The sequence below is a fragment of the Danio aesculapii genome, chromosome 6 (assembly GCF_903798145.1).
Source record: "Danio aesculapii chromosome 6, fDanAes4.1, whole genome shotgun sequence".
Classification (NCBI taxonomy): Eukaryota; Metazoa; Chordata; class Actinopteri; order Cypriniformes; family Danionidae; genus Danio; species Danio aesculapii.
In genome coordinates this window covers 49,441,115-49,466,849 of record NC_079440.1, presented here as the reverse complement: position 1 = coordinate 49,466,849, position 25,735 = coordinate 49,441,115, and the positions used below count along the sequence as shown (strand labels likewise).

Genomic DNA, 25,735 nt, shown 5'->3' with positions numbered 1-25,735 from the left:
TCGATGTGGTAGAGCAGCGGCTCTACTCCGAGCTCCTCGCGGGTAAAATAACTCCTCACGCTATATATAAGGGTGCGCCCTGCCACCCTGCGAAGGAAACTCATTTTGGCTGCTTGTATCTGAGATCTTGTCCTTTCGGTCAAGACCCAAAGCTCATGACCACAGGTGAAAGTAAGGACATAGATTGACCGGTAGATCGAAAGCTTTGGCTTTCAGCTCAGCTTCTTCTTTTTAACACAATAGACTGGTACATCGACTGCATTACTGCTGCCGCTGCACTGATCCGCCTTTCAATCTCATGATCTATCCTTCCCTCACTCATGAACAAATCCCCAAGGTACTTGAACTTCACCAGGAGCAAGGACTTTCCTCCAACCTGGAAATATGAACCACCTTTTTCCAGTGGAGCACCATGACCTCCGACTTGGAGGTGTTGATTCTCATTCTAGCCGCTTCACACTCACAGCAAAACTCACTTATTATAATAATAATAATAATTATTATTATTATTATTTATGTATTTTAACTTTTTTTTTTAGCTTTTCAGAAGCTAAAGTTAATACTATTACTAATAATAATAAAAAAATACAGCCCTGCTGTTGGTCTGATATTTTGATAATAACATACACCAATGTGTGTGTGTTTGAATGTATTTGAAAGTGATATTTACTTAAATAAATAAGGCTTCATTGTTTATCTAATTAGATATATTTTATTTAAGTATCAATTAAATACTAATGCGTGTTTTTTTACATTATGTAGCCTTGTATAATGTTAATGAATGATATTTTGAGCCCATCAATCAGTTTATTTATTTGTGAAATTTCTGCCATGAAACTTTGTTCATGCGCAGGCTGATAGATCACCTAATCTGCTCCTGCATCATTTTCTACATGGCGCTGGAGATTGGTGGCTGTCACCTCGGCGGCCAATGAGCTTGCTACTTATCAGTTTAAGTGCTCCGCATCATTCTACACTGTTAAGTTGCAGCACGTTTTTGGAGACCCTCCACCACCCCTGCTCTACCTTTGTTTAGATTTGCTACAATGGTTACATATACATTATGTTTGAAGCAGCAGCATGATATATTATATATTCTCAGATGCCATGTCTGTGTATATACTGGCAGTCCCAGGTCTCAGTACTTTCTCTGCCATAATAATCAAAGCAGCAGCGTAGCAGATCTATTCCGCCAAGACCAAATACATCAACACTGCCATATACATATTCATTACCATACTAAATCCCGGGAAATTATCATCACAGAAATTATTTATTTATTTATTTAATTAAATGTGTTATATATTTCATTTTTATAATTAATTTATATATTGTATATAATTATATTATTGCAAATATGCAACTATGTAGATGGTTCATGAACAATTACAATGCTTAAACATTTATTATTATTATTATTATTATTATATTATTTCATGTATGAAATAATAAGTCTGCACAAAAACAGCTAAATGTCAGCAAATTCCTGGTTATTAGTACTTGCTTCTTTAAACCAGTTTCCTTTTCAGATTAATTTTATATTTAAAATAAATCTAAATTTAGCATATTTAATTACTAACTAAACCATTAAATTGTTTAAATGAAGTAAAGTTAAATCCTGTTTTATCATACTAGCATTATCTTCATTATTCATCTGATATAACTCATAAAGTGGGATGTTTTCAACTATATTATTTGAATCCTTGAATCTTTTGGCTTCAGCGCACTGCCAATTATTGAATAGAGCAAACAACAGAGTTCAGACCGCTTAAGTGTTTGCATCGTGACTAACTAATAAGTATCTGTTTTCAAAGACAGTGCACTATACTTCACTGACACACTTCTGTAGGATTGCCTAGCAGTGGGCAGTGCTGGGTGGGAGCCATCTGTCAGTTCTTCTCCAAGAGCCCCGGCACAGCTGATGTGGTCCTAACCCTGTGCTGAGACTGCTTTCCAGTCAGTCCCTCTGGATGGAGATCACAGCAGTGAGTCACACTTAATCACAGCACACAGAGGAGCCCGAGCCGAGGTCACGTCCGCCAGAGCCAAAACACACAGCAGAGCGTTCGAAAGCAGCAGCAGGGGGGCAGCAGCCGAGCCGTGGAGTGGCTGGAGCCATTAGTGCTGCTCTGTGTGTGTGTATGCGTGTGTGTGTGTTTGTGTGTCACTGAAAACATGTCATAAATAGAGTCGCTCCAAGTGGCTGGTTAAAAATAATCGTGATTACCCTCTCATTATTTAGCTAATAATGCCATATACACTGTGTTCCAACCAGGAACGGCATCGGTGGAGCAAAGCCGCAATGAAAGCATTCACTTGCATGATAATCTACGTTTTTCCTGCGTTAACTATGAAGGGTGGCTGCTCTAACAAGCACTTGTGAAATTAGCGTTCTTTGAAAATCTTAAAATACACACACATGCAGCACTTAAGGTATTTTCTGAAAATGACATCATATCTTAATGATTATTATAGCAGAGAGAAGAACCAGCAAGCGAGCGGTGAGAACTGATCCCATGCGCACTGTAGGCATGACCTTGCTCACGAGAGCGTACATCGTACGCACAGATGATGATGTGCACGCACGAGGGTTAACGATGAGCTCCCGAGCGCTTGTGTCCTCGCGGTGGATCATAGATATTTACATTAGATGTCTCTCACCCTGTTGTTGTCTATTGAAAGGAATGCGTCAAAAGAGCTGCCATTTTAGTACAGGGTAGTGCTCTTTTGAAATGAATGTGGGACCAAGGTACAGTGGAGGACTGTGGTCATCCAGAGCCAGAGGTATAAACACAGGGGCGATTTTAGGATTTACATTTTACATTTTAGGGATAGAAAAATCAAGCAACCACTTAGCAACTACACAGAACATCCTAGGAATCACTCAGAACATCCTAGCAAGCACTTAAACCACACTAGCAACTACATAGCAATCAATCAGAACATCAAAGCAACTACTTTGAATATCCTATCATGTAAAAATCCTATCATTTAGCTTCTTATAAGGTAAAAAAAAATGTGTGTGTATGTGTGTATATATATATATATATATATATATATATATATATATATATATATATAGTTATATAAGTGTTTCCCGGTGGTTAGTATGCAAATAGTTTTTAAATTACGAAAATTATAGTTTTAAATCACTTTTCTACATCGATGGATAAGTGAGTGCACGGATATTGCTTTGGGAGCTGGGTCAGTTGGCATTTCTGTGTGGAGTTTGCATGTTCTCCCCGTATGCGCGTGCTCCAGTTTCCCCCACAGTCCAAACACATGCGCTATAGGTGAATTGGGTAAGCTTAAATTGTCCATACAGTGTATGTGTGTCAATGAGAGTGTGTGAGTGTTTCCCTGTGATGGGTTGCAGCTGGAAGTGTAAAACATATGCTGGATAAGTTGGCAGTTCATTCCGCTGTGGCGACCCCTGATGAATAAAAGGACTTAGCCAAAAAGAAAATGAATGAATGATAAAATAAAGGGACAGTTTACCCCAACATTTTAATTCTGTTCTAATTTACTCACCCTTTACTTGCCATACACCTTTTTGAATATATTACTTCTGTTGAACACTAAATAATATATTTTGATTAATCCTCTACCGCATGGTGTTGTCATATGGCGACATAATATTTATGTTCATTTCCCTGCCACTGTTTTTTTTTTTTTTTTTGAAAGAGAAGACATTAGTGTATCCAATTATGTGCTTTGGTAAAGTCACATGACATGCTGTGTTTTTCTGTAGTGCAATTTCTGACAGTCTGGCGTTTATTGTGAGTAATTGCTGAATGCAAATGTAAACGTCAATAAAAATAAAGGATCAAATTATGTCAGATCCACACAAAAATCTGAAACATCACCTGCAGTTAGTTGTGATGACATATTCACAACTTAAAAAAGTTTTTATCAAATTAGTTGTTTTGTAAATCGATCAAATGTATGTGCTGCCAAATGTCAACACTGCGCTTTACTGGAATGTGCAATACTGCAGTCGGTTAGCTAGCTAGCAAGGTCAGCTGTGAACTTTTAAGTTGTAACAATAACAACATGAATGCTAGTAATATAATGTTGATTAGTCACATGGTAATGGCATTTGAATTATGGATAAAATCTAGTTTTAATGGTAATACTACTTTTGAATAGATATGAATACAGGGAACAGTGTATTAGTGAGGACTAGGCATGGGCCGGTATAAGATTCTGATGGTATGATAACCTAAAGGATAAGGATAAAAATATCACGGTATTGTGATCACCGCTCTAAAATACATTCTTTTTAAATGTCTGGGTAAAAAAAATAATAATTCGTTTGAACACAATATATTTTATTTTTTGAAAGATTTATAATATTTTGGAGCAGTAAACATGTCAGGCTAAATAATTCAAATGAATCATTGACTTCTGCTGTCTTCATTAGTTTTAAAATTACAGATTTCTTTACAATTTAAAATGGCGTCTTTGCATATTTTTTCTGCTTTATCTGGATATACTAAACTTGTTATTTATTATAATATTTACTGGAGAAAATATTTATATTCACTGTATGTTGTATACATGATAATACAATATTATGTTTGTTTTCAATAATATTCAGCAAAAAAAGAATGAAATATAGGAAAGCTGTTGGAATATCAGTTGTTGGAAAGTATGTATAAGGTGTCATTTATAAGTTCTGTGTTAAAGCTTATAATACTGCAACACCAATTAAATCATTTCAAACAGTTATTAATTATAAGGAAAATTCTAAATGAGAAATTTCTATGTTAGTTCCACTGTTGGACGTTGTTGCCATATGACAACATATCATAAAGTACCAAAAAAAGAACATTTTCCAAAAATTTTTTACAGAACTTCGTTAAGCCATTCTAAGAAAAGAAAAACAGTCAAATATATTATTTTAGATCTATTGCAGAGGATTAATGGAGAAAAAGCAGTAGCCATTGACTTCTAATGCAGGCTACTAGAGGCTATCAGTTTACGGAAGAAAGAACGTCTCAAACTCATAAAGGTTTGGATCCACTTGAGGGCAGATTACATTGTTGTGGATAAAACTATTCCTTTAAGATTCTGTAAAAACAATTGTCATTTTTAGTTTATATTAACTAATGTAGGCAACTAAAATTATCAAATGAAACCTCATTGCAAATTGCTACCATTTATAAATGTTATGATACTAAACTTCTAAATCTGGTCACACTTTATTGTGATGGTCCATTTGTTGAATTTAAGTTACATTGCATCCACATGCCATCTAATTCTCATTAGATTACAAGTAGACTGTTGGGTTTGGGTTAGAGTTAGTGTACTTGACCTGACAGTCTACTAATACTCAAATGGACCATCAAAATAAAGTGTTATCTTAAATCTTTCTGAACCTGAAACTATTTTCGATTCATTTACTTGACCACTGTACCATCAAACATAGACAAGGTAGTTTTTATTTTAGTTTATAAACATTGAGCATTATATATTAAATCTCAAGTCGATTGTATGACAAATTTAGTTCACATTGGTCAATTTTAAGCTCTTGGAGTGAGAAAATAAACTCACCTGCAGTACTGGACATCTTTCTCAATATCTTCAAGCCTCATAATACCACTACCTACAGTATTTTCCCCTAATCACCCATGACCTTCAGTGGAGTGTCTCTTGCTTGCACACTTCAACATCTCCATTCCACGTCTGTATATCATGAATACAGTGCACTGTGATGTTCTAGTCAATTATATTTTTTACAGTAGAGAGTTGCGCATGTTTGAATGCGATGAGTGTGTTTGATGCTTCAAGCTCGTTGAGTCACAAGGTTTTGACTCTTGGTTGAGATTTGACATATTGACTGTGTCAGTTAGATCAGGGGTGTGTGTTTTCAACAAGCCCTCGTGAAACAAAGGTCCCAGGTCATGCGAACAAGTCATTATTCCAAAATACATCCATGCGGTCCTGCAGGCTTTTTTTTTTTTTTTTTGATAATGAACAGTCATTATTTCTAACACGTTATGCTGTATTTCATAAGATGTCAAATAAATTCTGTTTCAAAAATGTCTTAGAAGTTTTAGCTCAAAATACCACATTTTATTTATTGTAGCTTGTTGAATTTGCCACTATTTGGGTGTGTGGTATGAAGTATATGTTGCTTCAAATGCAAATGAGATGTTGCTTTTCAGAAGAGGGCAGAGCCTTTACTTACCGGTCTGACAGAAACAACAAAACAAGTGTATCTTGTGCAGCCTAAATGTTGACCAGTAGCAGAATAAAACCTTACATGGTTAAACCAGAATCAAATAATCATGTACAGGTTACAATTTCTAAACAAGTTCATTTTTCCACAATTTCTAAACTGAACCAGGATGCTTCTGAATGGTTAGTGTATACATTTTGTAAGTGTGTGTTGTGAAGTAAAGCTGGTTGTTGCTAAAAGAGATATAGCTGCAGCCACAGGTTAACAAGAATTTGTAAATATTTTTTATTAAATTCCCCATTAACTGTAGTTTATTAATGTCTACCTCTACCCCAACCCTAAACACAACCATCACAGTAATGTAAAAACAGTAATTATATAGAGCAGCACTCATATTATTTATTAAATTACTCATTATTTACCCGTTGTTGTGTAGTAAATTAGGTTGATGCTAGAAGGGATACTGCTCCGGCTGAAAGTTAATGAGACTTATTTATATTATTTATTAAATTACCCATTAATTGCATTTTATTAATGCCTAATCCACTCCAACCCTAAACCTGGCCCTCACAGTGATGTAAAAATATTAATTATTGTTGCACAGTGTCACTAAATTTAAGCTATATAGATGTATCCGCAGCTGTATCCCTTCTAGACTTTACCAGTAGATTTGATTACACTCTTTGGGCTCTATTTTGGTGATCCATGCGCAAAGTCCAAACCGCAGGGCGCAAAAGCATTGAGGGTGTGTCCGAATCCACTTTTGCTATTTTTAAGATGGAAAAATCCCTTTTGCGCCGTGGCGCATGGTCTAACAGGGTTGAGCTTATTCTCTTAATGAGTTATAGGTGTGTTTTGAGAATAAACCAATCAGAATCTCATCTCCTATTCCCTTTAAGAGTCAGTTGCATCGTGCCATAGCGCATTTGCTATGTACATGGCGGACTTTGTAAGCATAAAAACTGAGCACTTCACTAGAGAGAAAACAGTTAAACAGACCATCTACAGCGCGAGAATGAGAGATGAGCCTCCTCATTATTTACTTTCATTTTCACTCTCGTGGATAGGGAAACGTGTTGTACGCACAGACATCCATTAGCCTATAAATAATTAATTTAGTTTGTTAAGCGCAAAGATTTGTTTAAAAACTATTTCTAAATTCTAATTTCCAACAAACGAATAAATGAACAATAATAACGAAGTGTGTTAAAAAAACAGAGTTATATCCAAATACACATGCTGTGCCCCATATGATCTAAAACCTGACAGGTGGACAAATCTAAGCTTGTTTTTAATAAAACAAATATAAATATGCATATAATAAATAATACTGCTAATAATAATAACATTATGCAAAAGCAAATTGTTATGAATAAATGGAAAAAGCACCCCGACATGAAGAAGGCATGAAATTATGGTTTTTATATTTCTGTAGGCTAGAAAATAATATTTTTTGGTATATTTTAATCCTTTAATTCTTTTTCATTTGTAAATATATTGGCGTATTGCTGTACACCCTGTGTGTATTAAGCAATGTGTAAGCAAGGCATACCAATAATGCACTCTGTGCTGGACTTTAGACCAGTGTGCACTCTGTGCTGGACTTTTAGACCAGAACGCCTATGGGCGCACATATGAGTGCAAATACATTTGCAATTTAAACAGCGTGGTGCAAAACATCAAAACGACTATTACGCCAAGCTGAAACTAGCAAAAAACAATTACGTCGCGCCTTGTGCCGCATTTGCCGGGTGTATGATAGGGCTTATTGTCTTTTCAAACAAACACTTACACTTAGTACATTTCATGCTATTAACAAACCTTTAAGTAAGACGTTTAGTTCAATAAACTACTAATTAGCTGCTTATTAATATTAGTAGTTGGATTTTAGTTATTTGGTAGGAATAGGGATATAAAATAAGGTCATACTTTATAAATGCAGAAGACAGTTATCTTAATAATAGACATGTAATAAGCCAGTTGTAAATTGATCTTCTTTTTGGCATATTGTCTTCAAAAAATGAAATTCAACCACAGTATCCTCAGTGGCACCGATGTTGAGAATCTGTGGAAACTAGGGCTGCTGGGCAATAAAATGCGCGCCTTAGAAGGAATCCCAATAAGCTTAGGGTGTAAGTCTGTCATTTCCAATGAAGGTGCATTTTCCAGGTAAACCTATAGTTGAAAAAACATCTGAACTTTTCTAAATGCCCCGAGCGCACCGCGATTCATGTAAGTAGAATTAACCAATCTGGTTCACACTTTGCATGAAATATACACATTTCGGTAATAACGGCATACTAATTACCTCAGACAAACACAGCGCACCCAAACACTGCAGCACTTTTTACCTTTCTCCATAAACTTGTATCAGAGCTGCAGAAATGGTTTGTCAGTTTGTCATCCTCTGAGAAAACGCTTGATGGTCACGTAGAGATGCCAAGGGAACACAAGTGCAAAGTGCATTGAAGATGGTGAAGAAAACCACGTGCTAGCGCTTGTCACTTCAGGTCAGAATAACAACATAGGCGAAATTGAGTGGCATGGCTAGCAGCAGTAAGGACATTGTAAATAAAAAAAAAGTATGCAAGGATGTCGCTAGAATGGCTTTTTGGTTTCTTTTCTTGTGCATCCTTGCCACTAGCACCCCATCTGAAGGATTCTTTTTAGCATAGGGGGTAATATAGTCATTCAACTTCACAATTTGTAATGTTCAATATGTATTTGAATAATAATGATTGGTTGGTTCCTTTATTTGAAAGCTCAAATTTGATTATCATAATTGTTTTGGGTGACGCAGTGGCGCAGTAGGTAGTGCTGTCGCCTCACAGCAAGAAGGTCGCTGGTTCGAGCCTCGGCTGGGCCAGTTGGCGTTTCTGTGTGGAGTTTGCATGTTCTCGGTAGTGGCGTGAGTTTCCACCGGGTGCTCCGGTTTCCCCCACAAGCCCAAAGACATGTGGTACAGGTAAATTTGGAAGGCTAAATTGTCCGTAGTATATTAGTGTGAATGAGTGTGTATGGATGTTTCCCAGAGATGGGTTGCGGCTGGAAGGGCATCCGCTGCGTAAAACATATGCTGGATAAGTTGCCGGTTCATTCCGCTGTGGCGACCCCGGATTAATAAAGGGACTAAGCCGAGAAGAAAATAAATGAATGAATAAATAATTGTTTTGTTTACAGAGTTTGAGGTTTATTGTATCATTATTATTCACACCTTAAAGTTTGCTTTGATTGTTCAGCGCTTACACTTTACCATTGCACACACTTTGTAACTATTTTTTTATTTTACCAATGTTTATTTTATTATGAAGACATCAGATATTTTGTTTAAATATTTTGCCTTTGACTATTAAAACTATTTGCGTTAGTGATGTTAGTAAATTAAAATAAAGTGAATAAATAAACAGAAATCATAATATTGCTAAATGGATTATTAAAAAAATAATTATCGATATAGAATGATATGAAACATGATATCATGATGCTTTATTTTTTTCGCCCAGCCATAGTGGAAACTCTTGTGTTCATTGTTATTTATTTTTTATTATTTTATTTTATTTTCTTGCTCTGACATTATAAATCTCTAGCTGCTAAAGACAGAAACAGACATTGTGATTGCTGTGGTGCTGTGGGTGTAAACATGGAGATTAAAGGGGTATAATGAAATCCCCTTTATACATCACTAGGGGAGCAAAATCTAAGAGTGTCACGTTAAACAATGAAAAGGTCATATTTCCATGACGTGTACCCTTTAAATGAGTAAATAATAACATGGATAGTCAGTGTATTGAAATATAAATTTCAGTTCAATTAATTGTCATTATGTGAATAAATAGGCTACGGCCTGATATAATACGAGCACTCCGCTGGGTACTTGTTGCCCGGGGAAACAGCCAAATGTACAGTATCATTATACAAACCGTATATTTGGCAACAGAAAACTGTGATTGACCAATTAGAACCCAGCTTTGTTTTCAGTGATTCGCAATTTTCACGTGCTGTGGTGTTTTTTGTTTTGCAGATGTACATACAGACGACCACGCTGACCATCTCGGTCAGTCTGAGCGCATCTGTGTCTCTCGGGATGCTCTACATGCCCAAAGTCTACGTGGTGCTCTTCCACCCGGAGCAGAATGTGGCCAAACGCAGCACTCGCAGTCTGAAAGCTGTGGTCACTGCCGCCACCATGTCTAACAAGTTCAACCCCAAAGCCAGCCTTCGGCCCAATGGAGAAGCCAAGTCGGAGCTGTGTGAGAACCTGGAAACTCAGGGTGAGTGAGTTTGCTGATAAACACTTTATTATTATCGACACTGGTTTTTATGCTGCTGTAAACTTGTTATTGTAATCTTTAAAAATTGAATTCACTGGGCTCGCTTAAATGGTTTAGAATTTGTAGACAGTAGCACAACTGTCTTGGTTATGACTTTTAATGCAGATGCTTTAGATTGCTTTTCAGTAAATTGAAAAACTTATTCTCTAAAAATAGATATTTACTCCTGAATCATTCCAAAACTTCATTGTGAAAAGTTGTTACTTTTCATTATGCCTGAATTTAACCATTTGGTATCTCGGTGAACTGGTTAAATCAGTATAACAGTCTGTACTGAAACTCATCATACAGTATAATTTATTGTAGGTAAAGTATTATTTATTGAGTATTTTTCTGGAAACTGGATTTCTGCATACACACTTTATAGTTTTCAGCTTTTTATGCTTTTATGAAATTGATATTGGATTCCGTAAAAAAATAATGCTCATTTATTTCTTTTTTATTTTTCATTCATTTACTCATTTCCAACCACTTTGCCGGGTCACAGGGGTAGGAGAGTCTTAGGAGAGAAATATTTTATTTTATGTATTTATTTATTTTATTTTTCTTGCACTGACATTAAAAATCTTCAAGACATTGTGATTATTATTTAACAAATTACACACTTATACACACTATATACTCGACACAGGGTTTTATGCTTTTAATAAATTGATATTGGAATCTGTGAAACAAAATAATGCTTATTTTATTTGATTTAAATGTATTTATTTTATTTTTGTTTTATTATTTTTGTTTTATTATTATTTCTTTATTTTTTCTGCACTGACATGATAAATCATTAGCTGCTAATACACGACACAGACATTGTGATTGTTATTTAACAAATTTGAATTCACCATTTGGTATCTCGGCGAACTGGTTGAATCAGTATAACAGTGTTATAATTTTTAAGCATTATTTATTATGTATTTATTTGAAAACTGGGTTTCTGCATCACTCTATAGTTTTTACACTGATTGTTCATGCTTTTACAAAATTAATATTGGAATCTGTAAAAAATAATGCTTATTTATTTATTTATCTTTATTTTATTATTATTATTATTTTTGCATTGATATTATAAATCTCTTGCTGCTAAAGACAGAAATTGTGATTATCAAATTTGAATTTAACCATTTGGTATCTTGGTGAACTGCACTGAAACCCGTAATAAAATAGTATTATTTTAAAAGTATTATTTATTGAGTATTTTTCTAAAAACTGGATTTCTGGATAAACACTTTATAGTTTTTGACACTTTTTATGCTTTTAGGAAATTAATTTTGGAATCTGTAAAAATAATGCTAATAATAATAATAATAATAATAATAATAATAATAATAATAATAATAATGTATCATCTTTTAGGAAGCTCATGGAGAGCATGTTGAAAATAAACTTTGTTGTTATTCACACTGGTGTTTATACTTCATAAACTTGTTACTGTAATATTTAAAAATGTAATTTGCCATGCTCGCTTAAATGGATCAGAATTTGAAGACAGCAGCAAAACTGTGCCTCGTCTGTCTTGGTTATGAGTTTTATTGCAGAGTCTTTAGATTGCATTTCAGTGCATTCAAGAACTAATTCAACAAAAAAAAATAGATCAATCTGTCATTATTTACCCCTGATTTATTCCAAATTGAACCTTTTTTAAGCAATGCAGGTTTAATGGTAGTGCTGTCATTAATGTAGACAAACAACTTCCATAACTGTCAGCCTCACTTATTGCTAAAGGTTATTTTGGTTTTCATTATGCTTGAATTTACCCATTTGGTATCTCGGCAAACTGGTATAACAGTGTAACTGTCTGTACTGAAACCCATGAAATTGTTATAATTCGTAAAGTATTATTTATTGAGTAATATTGAGCATCTTTCTGAAAACTGGATTTCTGGATACACACTTTATAGTTTTTGACACAGGTTTTTATGCAGTTATGAAACTGATAATAAAAAATCTCATAATAATTTATCATCTTTCAGAAAACTCAGGTAGAGTGTGTTCAGGATAAACAGTTTGTTGTTATTGACAGTGATTTTTATTCTGCCATAAACTGTTTATTGTAATCTTTAAAAATTTTATTCACCATGCCTGCTTAAATGGACCAGAATTTGGAGACGTCAGCAAAATTATGCCTCATCAGTCCTGGTTAAGAGTCTTAATGCAGATGCTTTAGGCTGGATTTCATTTCAAAAGAACTAATTCTCCAAAAATAGACAAAATTAGGCACACCTGTTTTCATAAATATAAAGTCAAGCCTGAAATTACTCAAACCCTTGCCGAATTTTGACTTAAAGTTATTGTTCAAATGTAAATAAAAAATAATTCTGACTTCAACTGTAGCAGACGACTTCTATAACCTTCTTCTCATTTGAATATGAAAACAGAACAGATGATTTGTAATAAAGCTGTAAATAAAATTACAGAAATGACTTGCATAATAGAAGCAAACAAGTCACCTTTATCTTGACAGACTCTTGAGTTTGCATAATTAAAATAAGGACATGATTGATATGATGAAAGCACATGATTTACTAAGATCCCCCAAAAATACTGTTATTCTAGTTATAGATGCAGAAATCGATTTTTAAAACACATTTAGTTTCACTTGTAGTTATTTACCTGCAGAGGAGTTTAAGTTTGAACATCACAACATATGTTCATCATTCCGGTGGCATTTTGTGCTCTAAATATAATTTAGTGTTAAACTTCTCCACACAGTTACTTTCTCTAAAATAGATTTGAGGGACGATAAATCACTTTCCAAGAGCTGTTTAATCCACTTCCATTGACACTGCCCTTTATTTTGCACGCCCCAAATGACACATTCATTAAGAGAAGCCTGCGAAAACACACATGAGGTGCTATCTTCTGGTGCTATATCAGGAGTACACAATGCTCAGTAGACACAGCACGTTTTTTTGCATGTGCCATCTGTTTTGCATACGTTTAATATGCACAAAACTTTGTGAATCACAGCATGAATGTATTTACTTCACTGCTTATGTGAGCCTAGTTAGACAGTAAAGCCGCTTTGAGACATTATAATTTGTGTCCTGATACCTCAGACTCCCTGTTAGTCTACTGTATTTACATTCATCCAACATCTAATTAACCAACATTTAAAGCTAGAAGTCAATTGATGGTTTAGGATTGTGGGATAAAAAAAAGAGACATTGATCACTTGCCATGCGCTGCTGATGCGGAAAATAAATCTCCATTTCCCACGTTTAATAAAAACACAACACTATACATTATAGGCCCTGTATACAGTATATACTGCCTGACAAAGCCTTGTCATCGATCTCAGTTGTAAGAGCAACAAATAATAACTTGACTTCTAGTTGATCATTTGGAAAAGTGGCAGAAGGTAGATTTTTCAGATTAATCATCTGTTGAACTGCATCCCAGTCATCACAAATACTGCAGAAGTCCTATTGAAACCCGCATGGACCCAAGATTCTCACAGATATCAGTCAGGTCTGGTGAAGGAAAAATCATATGGTTTGGGGTTACATTCAGTATGGGGTCGAGTGAGATATCTGCAGAGTGGATGACAACATCAACAGCCTGAGGTATCAAGACATTTGTGCTGCCCATTACATTACAAACCACAGAAGAGGGCAAATTCTTCAGCAGGATAGTGCTCCTTCTCATACTTTAGCCTCCACATCAAAGTTCGTGAAAGCAAAGAAGGTCAAGGTGTTCCTGGATTGGCCAGCCCGGTCACCAGACTTAAACATTATTGAGCATGTCTGGTGTAAGATGGAGGAGGTATTGAAGATGAATACAAATAATCTTGATGAACTCTGGGAGTCCTGCAAGAATGCTTTCTTTGCCATTCCAGATAACTTTATCAATGTCCAAGCTCATGGGAGTCATACACAATATTAATTCTGTTTCCACTGCACCATTACTTTATATTCTGTACTGTACATTATTTCTGTTAAGTGACAAGACTTTTGTCTCAGCAAAGTCGAAGTTTACTGTCTTAATTAAACCATTGAAAATCAAGCCATGATAAAAAAAATGTTTTTGCCTTTCTTTGCCTTTTATATAAGCCACTTCTGATGCAAAATGATCATCTAAAGTCAAGTTATTATTTGTTGTTCCTAGAACTTGGATAGGCGACAAGACTTTTGTCAGGTAGTGTAAAGGCACTGTACATTTTCAAGAAAGACATCTAAAATAAAAGTAAAAAATAATGATAATTTTTATTCATTATAATAATGAACATTACCATTATTGTAACCATTGCAAAGTTGTGTTGACATACTAAAAAAAGTAACATTTACAAACTGAATTTGCGAATTTAAGTATTTAATGACTTAAGTATTTTACTATTAGTCAGTTGCTTAACCAAGTTATATAATCTTAAACCTGTTAGATGAGTCATTTTGAAGATTGCAATACATGTTATAGTGTGCATTGCTGTTTCTTTTTAAGCTTTACACTCTTAAGAATGTTGGGTTATTTTGTTTTCAATTATATTTTAAACAGCACTTTTTAACGCAAAGGTTGTGTTTGTCCATATTTGACCCACCAGTGGGACCCTCCAGACCCAACAACCCAATATTTTTTATAGTGTACTGCTGTGTTTACTTAAATACATTTAAATATACAAGTTGGTAATGTATTGTTAAAATGTATATATTAACATATAAATACAACAGATGTAATATTATATAAGTACGTAAAGATAGCCAAAGACAGAAACCTCAATGCTTTGTACACAATATGAAATAATGGTAACAGCCGGTATTAAATTAAATTAAAGGCGACGCAGTGGCGCAGTAAGTAGTGCTGTCGACTAACAGCAAGTAGGTCGCTGGTTCGAGCCTCCACTGGGTCAGTTTGCATTTCTGTGTGGAGTTTGCATGTTCTCCCCATGTTCGCGTGGGTTTCCTCCTGGTGCTCCGGTTTCCCCCACAGTCTAAAGACATGCGGTACAGGTGAATTGGGTAGGCTAAATTGTCCGTAGTGTATGAGTGTAAATGAGTGTATGAGTGTAAAAGTGTTTCCCAGAGATGGGTTGCGGCTGGAAGGGCATCCGCTGCGTAAAAACGTGCTGGATAAGTTGGCGGTTCATTCTGCTGTGGTGAACCCAGATTACTAAAGGTTAAGCTGAAAAGAAAATAATTAAATTAAATTTAGCTGTAGATTCTTGCTGTATGTCCAATAAACAAATAAATAGTATATGAACAGAACAATATTAACCCTCAAAAAGTGAAGTAATCTTAATAGGCCAGTTCACCATGAAATAAAAGTAACTATAGACAAAGACAGAAACCTCAATGCTTGGGACACAATACAGAATAATGGTAACAGCCGATAAGAAATTTTATTAAATGTAATTACATTTTAAAATAAATATTTAATTTTTTTTTTATGTAGATTTTTATTTTTTTGTAGAAAACTAAAAATTTCATGAAACACCAAGGTGCTACACATATCAACAAATGTAACAATAAAACAGTGTAAGTACAACTGGCAAACAGGTAAAAATGCAGAATGTCCCAACGAACGATGGGATAAAACTGTATCAGAAAGTTGAGTATAGGTTTTACTTCATCAAACATGACAAACAATCCAGAGTAAATCTATTTTAAGACATCTTTTTCTACCACTGGCTTCTTTCTTTTTAGCTGCCTTTTCTAGCAAAATGTCAACAGAAATAATTCAGCTCTTGTATCTTTTTCCCTTTGATTTCTTGTACCACGTACTGTACAATATTGTACAGAAGACTAACACAATCTGTTACATGTTCAGCTCTGTCATGTTTTAACAGCTGTTCTTCAGTTTGGTTTCATACAATATGGCATGGGATTTTTTTGTAAATGCTATTGCAAGTATCTGAATAGTTCAGGAGTCATTTTAGCTTTAGAGTCCAGCTGTAGATCCAATAAACCACAGAATAGACCGCGGGGAAAATAAGTATTGATCACCATTTTTTATCAGAAAACCAACACAGTCTCATGGCATTTCTTAACTTTTTGTTTTAGTGGCTAATTTGTATAAATTTGTACAATCTCATTTGTACTGTTTAATACAATTTGGTTATCCCCCCAATGATAGTTTGGTTTAGGGGTAGAGGTGGGTGCCACACCTCCTCCTAAAATCATACATTTTCGTACGACTCATCTCGTATGAATGAGCCACAAATTGGACAAAATGTAAAATAGTTACGTTTCCTCGTGAGAACAGACTGCAGAAAACTTATTTCTTAAGGTGCTGTTAACTTGAAATTTTCCCCAGATGTTGGTAACAATCATCCATGAATGCAACGAAAAACAAATCTATGGAAAATAACATAAGAAAAATTTTTGAACATATGAAGAAAGGGACAGAAAAGCAGTGAAAGCCCAGACTGCAGCTGAAATCTCTCAGTAGTTCTTCAGCAACCCTCTGCCCTTCATCATTGTAGTTGAATATTAGCTGCTTCAGTCCAACATCGACATTAGCAGGATGAAGGTGTAACCAGGCAAGACAATGATCCAAAACACAGCCAAGGAGACTCAAATGGTTTCAGAGAAAGAAAATCAAGCTGTGGAATGGCCCAACCAATCACCTTAAATTGAATCCAATAGAGAATACAAATTAAAGATCAGGTTTAGTAGACGAGATCCACAAAATCATCAAGATTTTTACTCTGTTGAAGTCTGTGAAAATCTCACACCTGAGCAATTCATGTAACTTCATTCTTCATTTGAGAAACGTCTTTAAGCTGCCATCACCAAAAAAAGCCTTTTATATAAAGTATTAAATAGATTTCAGTAGTTCAGCACTTTCAGTAGTTCAGTCATTTCATTGTTATTACACAAGTTATATTTCAGATTTGTTTGTTTTGTTTGTATTGTATTGTTTGGGTTTTTACTTCCTTTAGAAATATTATTCCCAGGAAAAACATGACATGTTCAATACTTGTTTTCCCCGCTATATGTACAGAATACGATTAACTGCAAAAAGGTGAACTGATCTTAATAGATTAGTTCATCATAAAATGTTACAACTTCATATGTTTAGCTCAGAATAGTGTCAATTCTACCAGTAAACTTTGAATTCTTGGTTTTGAACTAATCAAGCTGGGAAAAGGGAAATAAAAACACACATTAAAAAACTTCCCCATTAATAGAAGTCCAGCCAGAGACGTGCACAAAAGACATTAAAATTCACAAGACGTGAATTTAATATGACATTTCCCACGATATACCAATACACAGACTAATTCTAGCATAAAAAAATCATGTTAAGCAGATTGAAAGTATCATGTTAGACTAGGAAGGCAAATTATCTGCTTCCATTACATTGCATTTGGCATTCACAGCGACGCACATCCACTCTGCTTTCATTATGTAGCATTTGTATTCATTTTGCAGTGTAGCAATACCCAGTAAATCATATTGTGGGTCTTAATACAAAATAGTTGTGAATTAAGGGAGACGTCCAGATAAATGTTTTGACAACAGAATTAAATTTGCGTAATGAAGGTTGCTACATAGATGAAAACTCATCCAATTAAGCGCACTAGTTAGCACAGAATGTTTTCAGCAAATATTTATCACCATTACAGACTTATGTGCTGCCTATACTCTAACAATGCTGTGTGTTTTTACATGTGGTATTAGAGTCGGTGACAGCATTAACATGATCTAACTGGAGTTATTTAAAACAAGCATGTAAAGCAAATGCAAGATAACAAATAACTTCTCTCCGGCTCAGGGATGTTTTACATTTCATGAATGCATTACAGAGGAAACATGATCTCCTTGTTGATTCTAATTGATTTGCGATTCTCCTTTAAGACTTCAATTACATCAAGCAAAGGTGTCTGAGTGTAGCGTAATGTTATGGAAACATCGCTATAAAGTGTTAGAATTACTTCTTAAGTGAATTAGATGATTCTGAATTATTGTGTAGGGCCAAATTGTGTTTCTAGTTGAGCCAGGACTCACCTCTATGTGTGTGATATATGTTGCCGTCATTATTATCCTTATAAGTGCATTGCAATAACATTTTTAGTACATTATCAGTATGAGATCTGTATCTGTATGAGACAAAACAAATCGATTACTAAATAAGCCAACAAATAAAATATTAAATAAAATAAAAAGGCTGCATTGAGAAACCAGTGTTATCAATGAGTGTTTACAAATTTGTCTAGGTAGAATTCAGAAATCCCTGTTGTTAGTGACACTGGTGGCCATTAAGTGAACTACAGTCAGCAACTAAATGTTTCTAATCAACTTAAATGTTTAAATACAGTCAAGTGGAATGAAATTTAAGTTGCTTTTTTTAATTATGTGATTTATTTTTTTAGTCACATAATTTATAACAATATTATAGTTTTTTTATCGCAATGTTTTTGTTCTTACTATTATTTTTATATAATAAATGCAGTCTTGGCAAGCTTTGGAAATATCCTGCCGAACCCAAGAGGCATATGCATGTTTTCATTTGTTAAAGCATTCACTGCATTAAACACACTGCAATAATTCCAGGTACAACAATAACACACCATAATATTAGGACTGTCAATTTAACAGATAATTTTTTTAATAATCCTGCCCCAGAACCACATTTAACTTTCATACCATTGACTGGTAACAAACATAATGCAGGCTAAAAATGCAGTTATATGCCCTTAAATTCAAGATGTTGTTGTATAAATGCCTCTGTATGACTTTTTATCTCATATTTATATGCAAATTTGTCAGTTTTGCCAATATAAAATATTCCAATTAAAGCCATAGCAGAACTATTGTGCATCTCTAATTAAAACAAGGTGGTATGACATTTCTTAATGAATCTACATTCAAAACTAGTCATTTTAAAGCAATGTTTCAATGACCTTTCATAAAAATAGCCAGTTACTTAATTCCAAAATGAATCAGCAGTTTGAATGAATACAATAAGTGAATGATTCAATGATTGACTCATTAAGACATGTTAGTCATTAAGAGATGTTAGTTTTGAAATGCTCGGTTTTTGTAACGTGTTTTGTTTTAACTCCATTCGAACTCGAGTCATTTGCAGCATAATTACTCCGTGCATAGGCTTGGTCCACTAGGCTACATGAGATCGAGTTTTTTTCTGACGCTGTCAGTCAAACGCAGATTCCCCAGGTCTCAAAACGCTTTTGAAATTACCAATACTTTGAATCGCTGTAGTCGCATAACCTAGTGTTTCGAAACACTTTAGTCACGTGACCTTGTGTTTCGAAACACATTATTCACGTGACCTGGTGTTTTGAAACACTTTAGTCACGTGACCTTGTGTTTCGAAACACATTATTCACGTGACCTGGTGTTTTGAAACACTTTAGTCACGTGACCTGGTGTTTCGAAACACTGTAGTCACGTGACCTGGTGTTTTTTAAAACACTTTAATCACGTGACCTGGTGTTTCGAAACACTTTAGTCACTTTTGAAACACTTTTTTTTAAGCGGAGTATTATTAAAGAATCTTCTGAATACTCCTGCTGAGTTTTCTTGGCTGTTTCACAATATGTGTTCTTGTCTTTACTTGCGTTCTTGTATCCTCGTGAAATGTCATCAACCATCGCCGAAGTACTGTCCAATTCAAAGTTCACCAAGTACAGATAAAATTCCCACATGTGTACTTGCTGTCGAGGAAGCTTCGAGAGGTGACTTGTGCAAACTTGCGAAGCACAGGTATCCCAGAATGCATTGCAGGCCAACTAGCAAAAGCTAATGGTGGAGGAGAAAACCTGCATGATTTTAACAATACTTCTCTGTTGTCACAAAATAAAGTTTTAAAAGTTTTTCAGGCAAGAATGTAGTTTTAAACTCGAATCGGCAGTTTATATACAAAGATTTGAAGATACATTGATTTTATGCGGACTTTGACCTCCAGACTGTCAGTGGGAGCTCCATCATCACCTACACCGCTGAGTCCATTTCAGATCTTCCGCTGGATCTCATCTGTCCTTTGTAGTTAAAACAGGATATTTAATTCACTTTGATTATAATAACATATTTTACTTCACATTAATGTGGACTCATGTTTACATTTTCTTAAATCAAATATATTGATTTTTAATATAACATTAATTATAAGGCCGTGCTTTATATAATTAAATCATTTTATTGTTAAAGTACAGTGAAGTACATTAACAATGATGTTATTAATAAGGATGTAATGAAGTACGATGAATCCATGGTGTGATTAGTGGCAGTATAAAGTTCACTGGGGTTCCATTTGAAGAAGTATCTGACTTGTGTCCTCGCATTGGCAAACTTCCAAGAACACAAGTCCGAACTTTGCAAACTTGGTATTGAGAAAGAGCCCTTATGTAATTGTTATTTAGAATGCATCGCTTTAAAGTTTTCATGATGACGCGTCCAGTTAATCACGACATAACGCGACTACTATGATTCATGGATATATCGTGTTCAGTTTTTCACTTTTCTGTTAATATTGACGAACGTCTTAATTAATCGGTGAAACATTTGACATTCCGATTCTCAAATATGTGTAAGAACACGTGATCGGCTTAATGATGATTGTATTATTTGTTATATGATGGCTGATTGACATCGTCATGTTAATCCACACTGCTGGAGAGATCAGAGCTACTGGATTTACTAACAAAATGCTGGAAAAGGGTTAATCAAACATGTTTGATCATTTATCTTATTATTATCATTTAATTATTTAATTTAAAGAAGCACTGTCCATTACAAATCTCTGATCAATGTGATCATGTCAAGGTAATATTTTTCCCTCTCATTGCATTCCTCCCAGTTTTCAACTATATCAGGTGACTAGCAAGTGTTCACAGTATCACCTATACCACATATGGGACGTGGTTCTCTGAAGCACCTAAAGTCACACTTCTGAAGTCACACTTCTTGTCATCTCACCTAGTCGAAAAAAAGATCCTGAACTAATCCGGATGAGTACAAGACATGTCTGAAGTGGCTATTCTTATAGTGTTATCGCAAATGTGACATATTATTCACAGTCACAGGGAGATGCACTCCATTAGTGTATCTACAAAACTCAGTACTTGGCAAGCAGATTTATTACTGATATAAAGGACGGAGGATCCTGAAGTAACAGCCCTTTTTTTAATATCATTGTAATGCAGTATGTGTATTGAGTTTAGTGATGCATGCGGACGAGATCAAAATGTAATGTGTGCGTGATATTGCCTGCAAAGATCATAGAAACTTTGCCAGAGAATGAGGATAAAGGGATGTGGTTCAATCAGTCAGGCAAGCAAGCTCGTAGTTATGTTATATGAACGTCAGTAGGCTTTTTCGTGTGTCCTGTTAAGACAAGAGTTTTGCTCTTGGTTGAGCTGTAATTCTGATCAATAACAATTTGGGTCTGCTTTACATCAGCCGTTTTATGTGTCAGGATTTCTGTGACCAAAAGGATCGATACGGGTCTCCTTGAAGTAGTCTCTTGACCAATAGTCATATACTGTACACTGATGGATGTCTTGAGTTTTAGAATCGCAATATGACACTTGCAGTGTGCAATAACTTGGCCATTCTTATTTTGGCTTATAATTAAAGTACTGCCACTTCTTTCTTTCTCCTTTTTATATTATATTATACAGTGCTCAGCATATATAAGTACACCTACTACAAATTTATTTTCATATTCATGTATTTAATAGAAAGTTATATATTATATATTTTGCATATGCATTAGATTAGTCAGTACTGAAGCCAAATCTGGAGCTTATCTAACAAAATAACTTAATAACAGTCCAAAAAGTAGTTCACCCAAATTTATGTTATTGAAAAATATTAACTACAAATTAAAAAAAGAGTAAAAATCAAGAGAAGCAAAAAAAAAAAAAAATGTAGTTTAAATTTTGTAGGTGGTATTTTTTTATTTATTTATTTTGCAATATTTTCTTGACTGTAATTGTATTGTCTTTCAGTTTCTAAATGTTTGGTGACTAAAATATTATTATCATAAATATATCTGTTTAATAAATCTGTTTTGTTTAAATGCACCAAAGTACATTGCCTATATTCACTGAGAAATGGATACAAATATTTATTTTCAAAATGGGGTGTACTTAATTATGCTGAGCACTGTATATTGCAGCATCAACCTATTTCACGGTGTCTGAAATGGTTGGTATAAGCATCTAGTCTTTCTTCAGTCAGACTCCTCCTTCTGACAGCTTTCTCTGCTCTGATTGGTCAGATTATGGCCCAGTCTGTTATAATTAGAAATTAAATTCTTGGCCAAAAACTAAACATCTGGGTGACATTTGCTGAAATGTGAAACTGAAAATGCTTTACAATTAATGTTTTATTAGATAAAGTAATTTTGGTAGTCTTTAAATTGAGCTCAAAAACTTTGCAAGCCAATATAAAAGAACACATTTTATTGACAGTAAAATTTTACAAGGTGTGATTTTTACCAGCACTGCCATGACAGCACAGTAGCACTTTTGCAAGCAGTACACTACATGGGAATTTACTATCAGCACATTATTTGTGCAGACTTCGTTATTCTGCTGAGCATGATTTTGAACACCATATAGCAAGATATAAATTTCCCTTGCACAATGCAAGCCATTGAAATGAATGGGTTAATAGCGCAGCACTTTCCGTGTCCAGTGTGAAAGCAACTTCACATCACAAAGTGACTACAGCTGGAAGGAGAGAACACTTCTACACTGTATATAATATCTGTTAATTTACAGTTTTTTTCTGTTTATTTATGGTTTTGAATTGCATTATGAGACCTTGATCTCTTCTCTGTTGACTTTTGATGTTGAAAATTCAACTCCACATTTTAACAAAGTGACTTTTATTGACATTTTAGTAGTTTGAAATAATATCATGCATAAGAAATAATATAGAGAGAAACAAGTCTGTAAAATAACAAAATATACTGGCAGTTTATTACCATTTTTTGTAGTGTAATATACATCCCAAACAATAAATCACTTTAAACTATTAAAAATGTTCATAAAAGTCACATTTTTTCAAGGTTAAAAATTGGAAGAAAGATCAAAGTCTCATAATACATATGAAAAGCATAAATAAACGAGGAAAATACAATTAAATATGTGAGACAAAATACTTAAAACTGCTGATTTGCAGTTTTACAGTGTAGGAAGTGAGTTGAAGCATAGGCTTTCTTCAGCTTCAGCATATTTTCGGCCATTTCTGTTTTTCAGTTAAAATAGTTTTCGGCCAATAATTTTAGTGGCAGTAATTTTAATGGGTAGTTACTTATAATAATTATAATTTTCCAACACAGTTTTTTTAACTGTAATAATCATGTGAGTTTTATGGTATCAATTCATAATCAAGCCTAATGAGTGTGCAGGTAAGATGGATTTGCTTTGGCAGAAGAGATAACACTGACTACATTTACATGGACATCAGTAATGGAATTATTTGCCTTAATCTAAATAAGACAATAATATGATTAAGGTGTTTACATGAGCTTCTTGAGTGTTCCTTTCATGATCCCATTTGACATGTTATAGCACATAATTCGATTAACATCAGTGCATCACCACGCTATCCACATTTCCTCTGGAGTTTCATGTAATTTTGCGTGTTTCATTAATAATTTGTCGACTTTAACTGCAGTTTGGCACTTTCACTTTTGATCAGGAAGATATTGGATTCGAGTAGGAACTTCTGAAAGAGTGTTGTTTTAATTGAGTTTGATACCGCATGCCGTATGGGGAAAAAACTCCACATTTCGTGAGGCATGTGTCTGTAGGTGGTCCTTTACTGACTCGATAGGTGCAGAGAATAGTGTCAAACAGCCGTGTGTGTAGGAAATATCCTGTTGCAAAACGTGGAAAAAAGTCCTCCATGACGATAATAGTTTACGGTGTTTACATGTACAGCACTTCAATAATGCCACTAAAACAGACACATTCCATACATGTCTTAATTCGTTTTCTGTTTAGGTCTATTATGACCTTAATTGGATTAAATTAATCAAAAATCACTGTTTACATGGTGGACTCTTAATCAGTATTGTCTTAATCATATTAAAATCGAGTTATTGATGTCCATGTAAATGTTCTCAGTGTCACAAACTAGACTTTAGTTTGAGCGTTTGTGAGCATTCAGTGAATACCAAAGGCTGACATAATGTGAACATGTTACAAGAGAGAATTATTAATGACTCATTTCGAAGCGCTTTCTTTCTTTTGTGCAACTCTTATCATGGATTTCAGTCTGTGAAACTTTGCTGACCTTTTACATTCCCAAACAGCTAAAACACACTTCATGATAGGTAATATCCATATAATAGCATAATAGAGGCACTTTAAGTGCAATGAGTCCTCGATGTGTGATACGGTATGATGTGTAATTATATGATGCATAATGTGCTGATGCCTCAATCCATGACCGGAAAAAAACAACGAGTCACACTTATATACTACTTACAAAACAAAACTATAAAGATCTCGTGTTGCATGCTTTAGTATTTGTTTCCAGTACACATCTAAAAGTTATAATGTATTTGTTTGGCCTCTGTATTTGTTTTTTTTGTTGCTAGAATTAGTTCATGTAAGCAGCAGATCTCTTCAGGCTACATTTTAATGACAATTACATTTTTAATGCCTCCTGACAGTTTTTGTACAAGGTCACTTAATTTCAGGGCAGATTGAGCCTGGGAAAAGCACCTCTGCGTAGCCATGTTCAATGTACCTTAAGGCCAAATGGGCCCCAACAGGGTCAATTATAACACAGAAACAATAAATCTACACACCACATACAGTTTATCAATATACAGATGGATTTTACACTAAGGTAAACTGTACACTGTTTAGCACTGTTTTCACCTGCTTTGTCTTACTATTACTTAAAATGTTTAGATTTAATTATTAATTCGTAATTAAATCTAAAAGCCCTGAATTCTAAAATCCCTAAATCTAAAAGCCCGTAATTAAATCTAAAAGCAAAATAAAAAGAGCACTTGAAAAAGAAAGAGTCATTTATTGACATCTTTCATTTATTGATGATTTTTGAACTGTGTTATGGCATCTTGATATCTTCTGACTGCTTTTGATGTTTATTTAAAGTTTAATGAAGTAACTTTTATTATGATATTTACTCACTTGAAATAATATGATGTCTGTGCAGGTTTTGTAAATTACAGTGTAAAAAACAGTTTATAAAACTGAAATTGTAAATAAAAGTCAGTGTAGAGTTAATTTTACAGCCTCTAAAGTTGTCAGAGATCAACATCCTATAAGTGAAGTTTATTT

The 25,735-nt window shown here is 34.5% G+C and overlaps 1 protein-coding gene across 4 annotated transcripts in view; it reads left to right on the top strand.

Annotated features, from left to right (window-relative positions):
• grm4 (glutamate receptor, metabotropic 4) overlaps positions 1–25,735 on the top strand; it is a 394,250-nt gene that overhangs the window by 356,545 nt on the left and 11,970 nt on the right. For all 4 annotated transcript variants that reach the window (XM_056460431.1, XM_056460429.1, XM_056460430.1 and 1 more), the window contains one exon: positions 10,206–10,455. In XM_056460431.1, the coding sequence (XP_056316406.1) occupies positions 10,206–10,455 (250 nt within the window). The remainder of the gene's footprint in view (positions 1–10,205; positions 10,456–25,735) is intronic.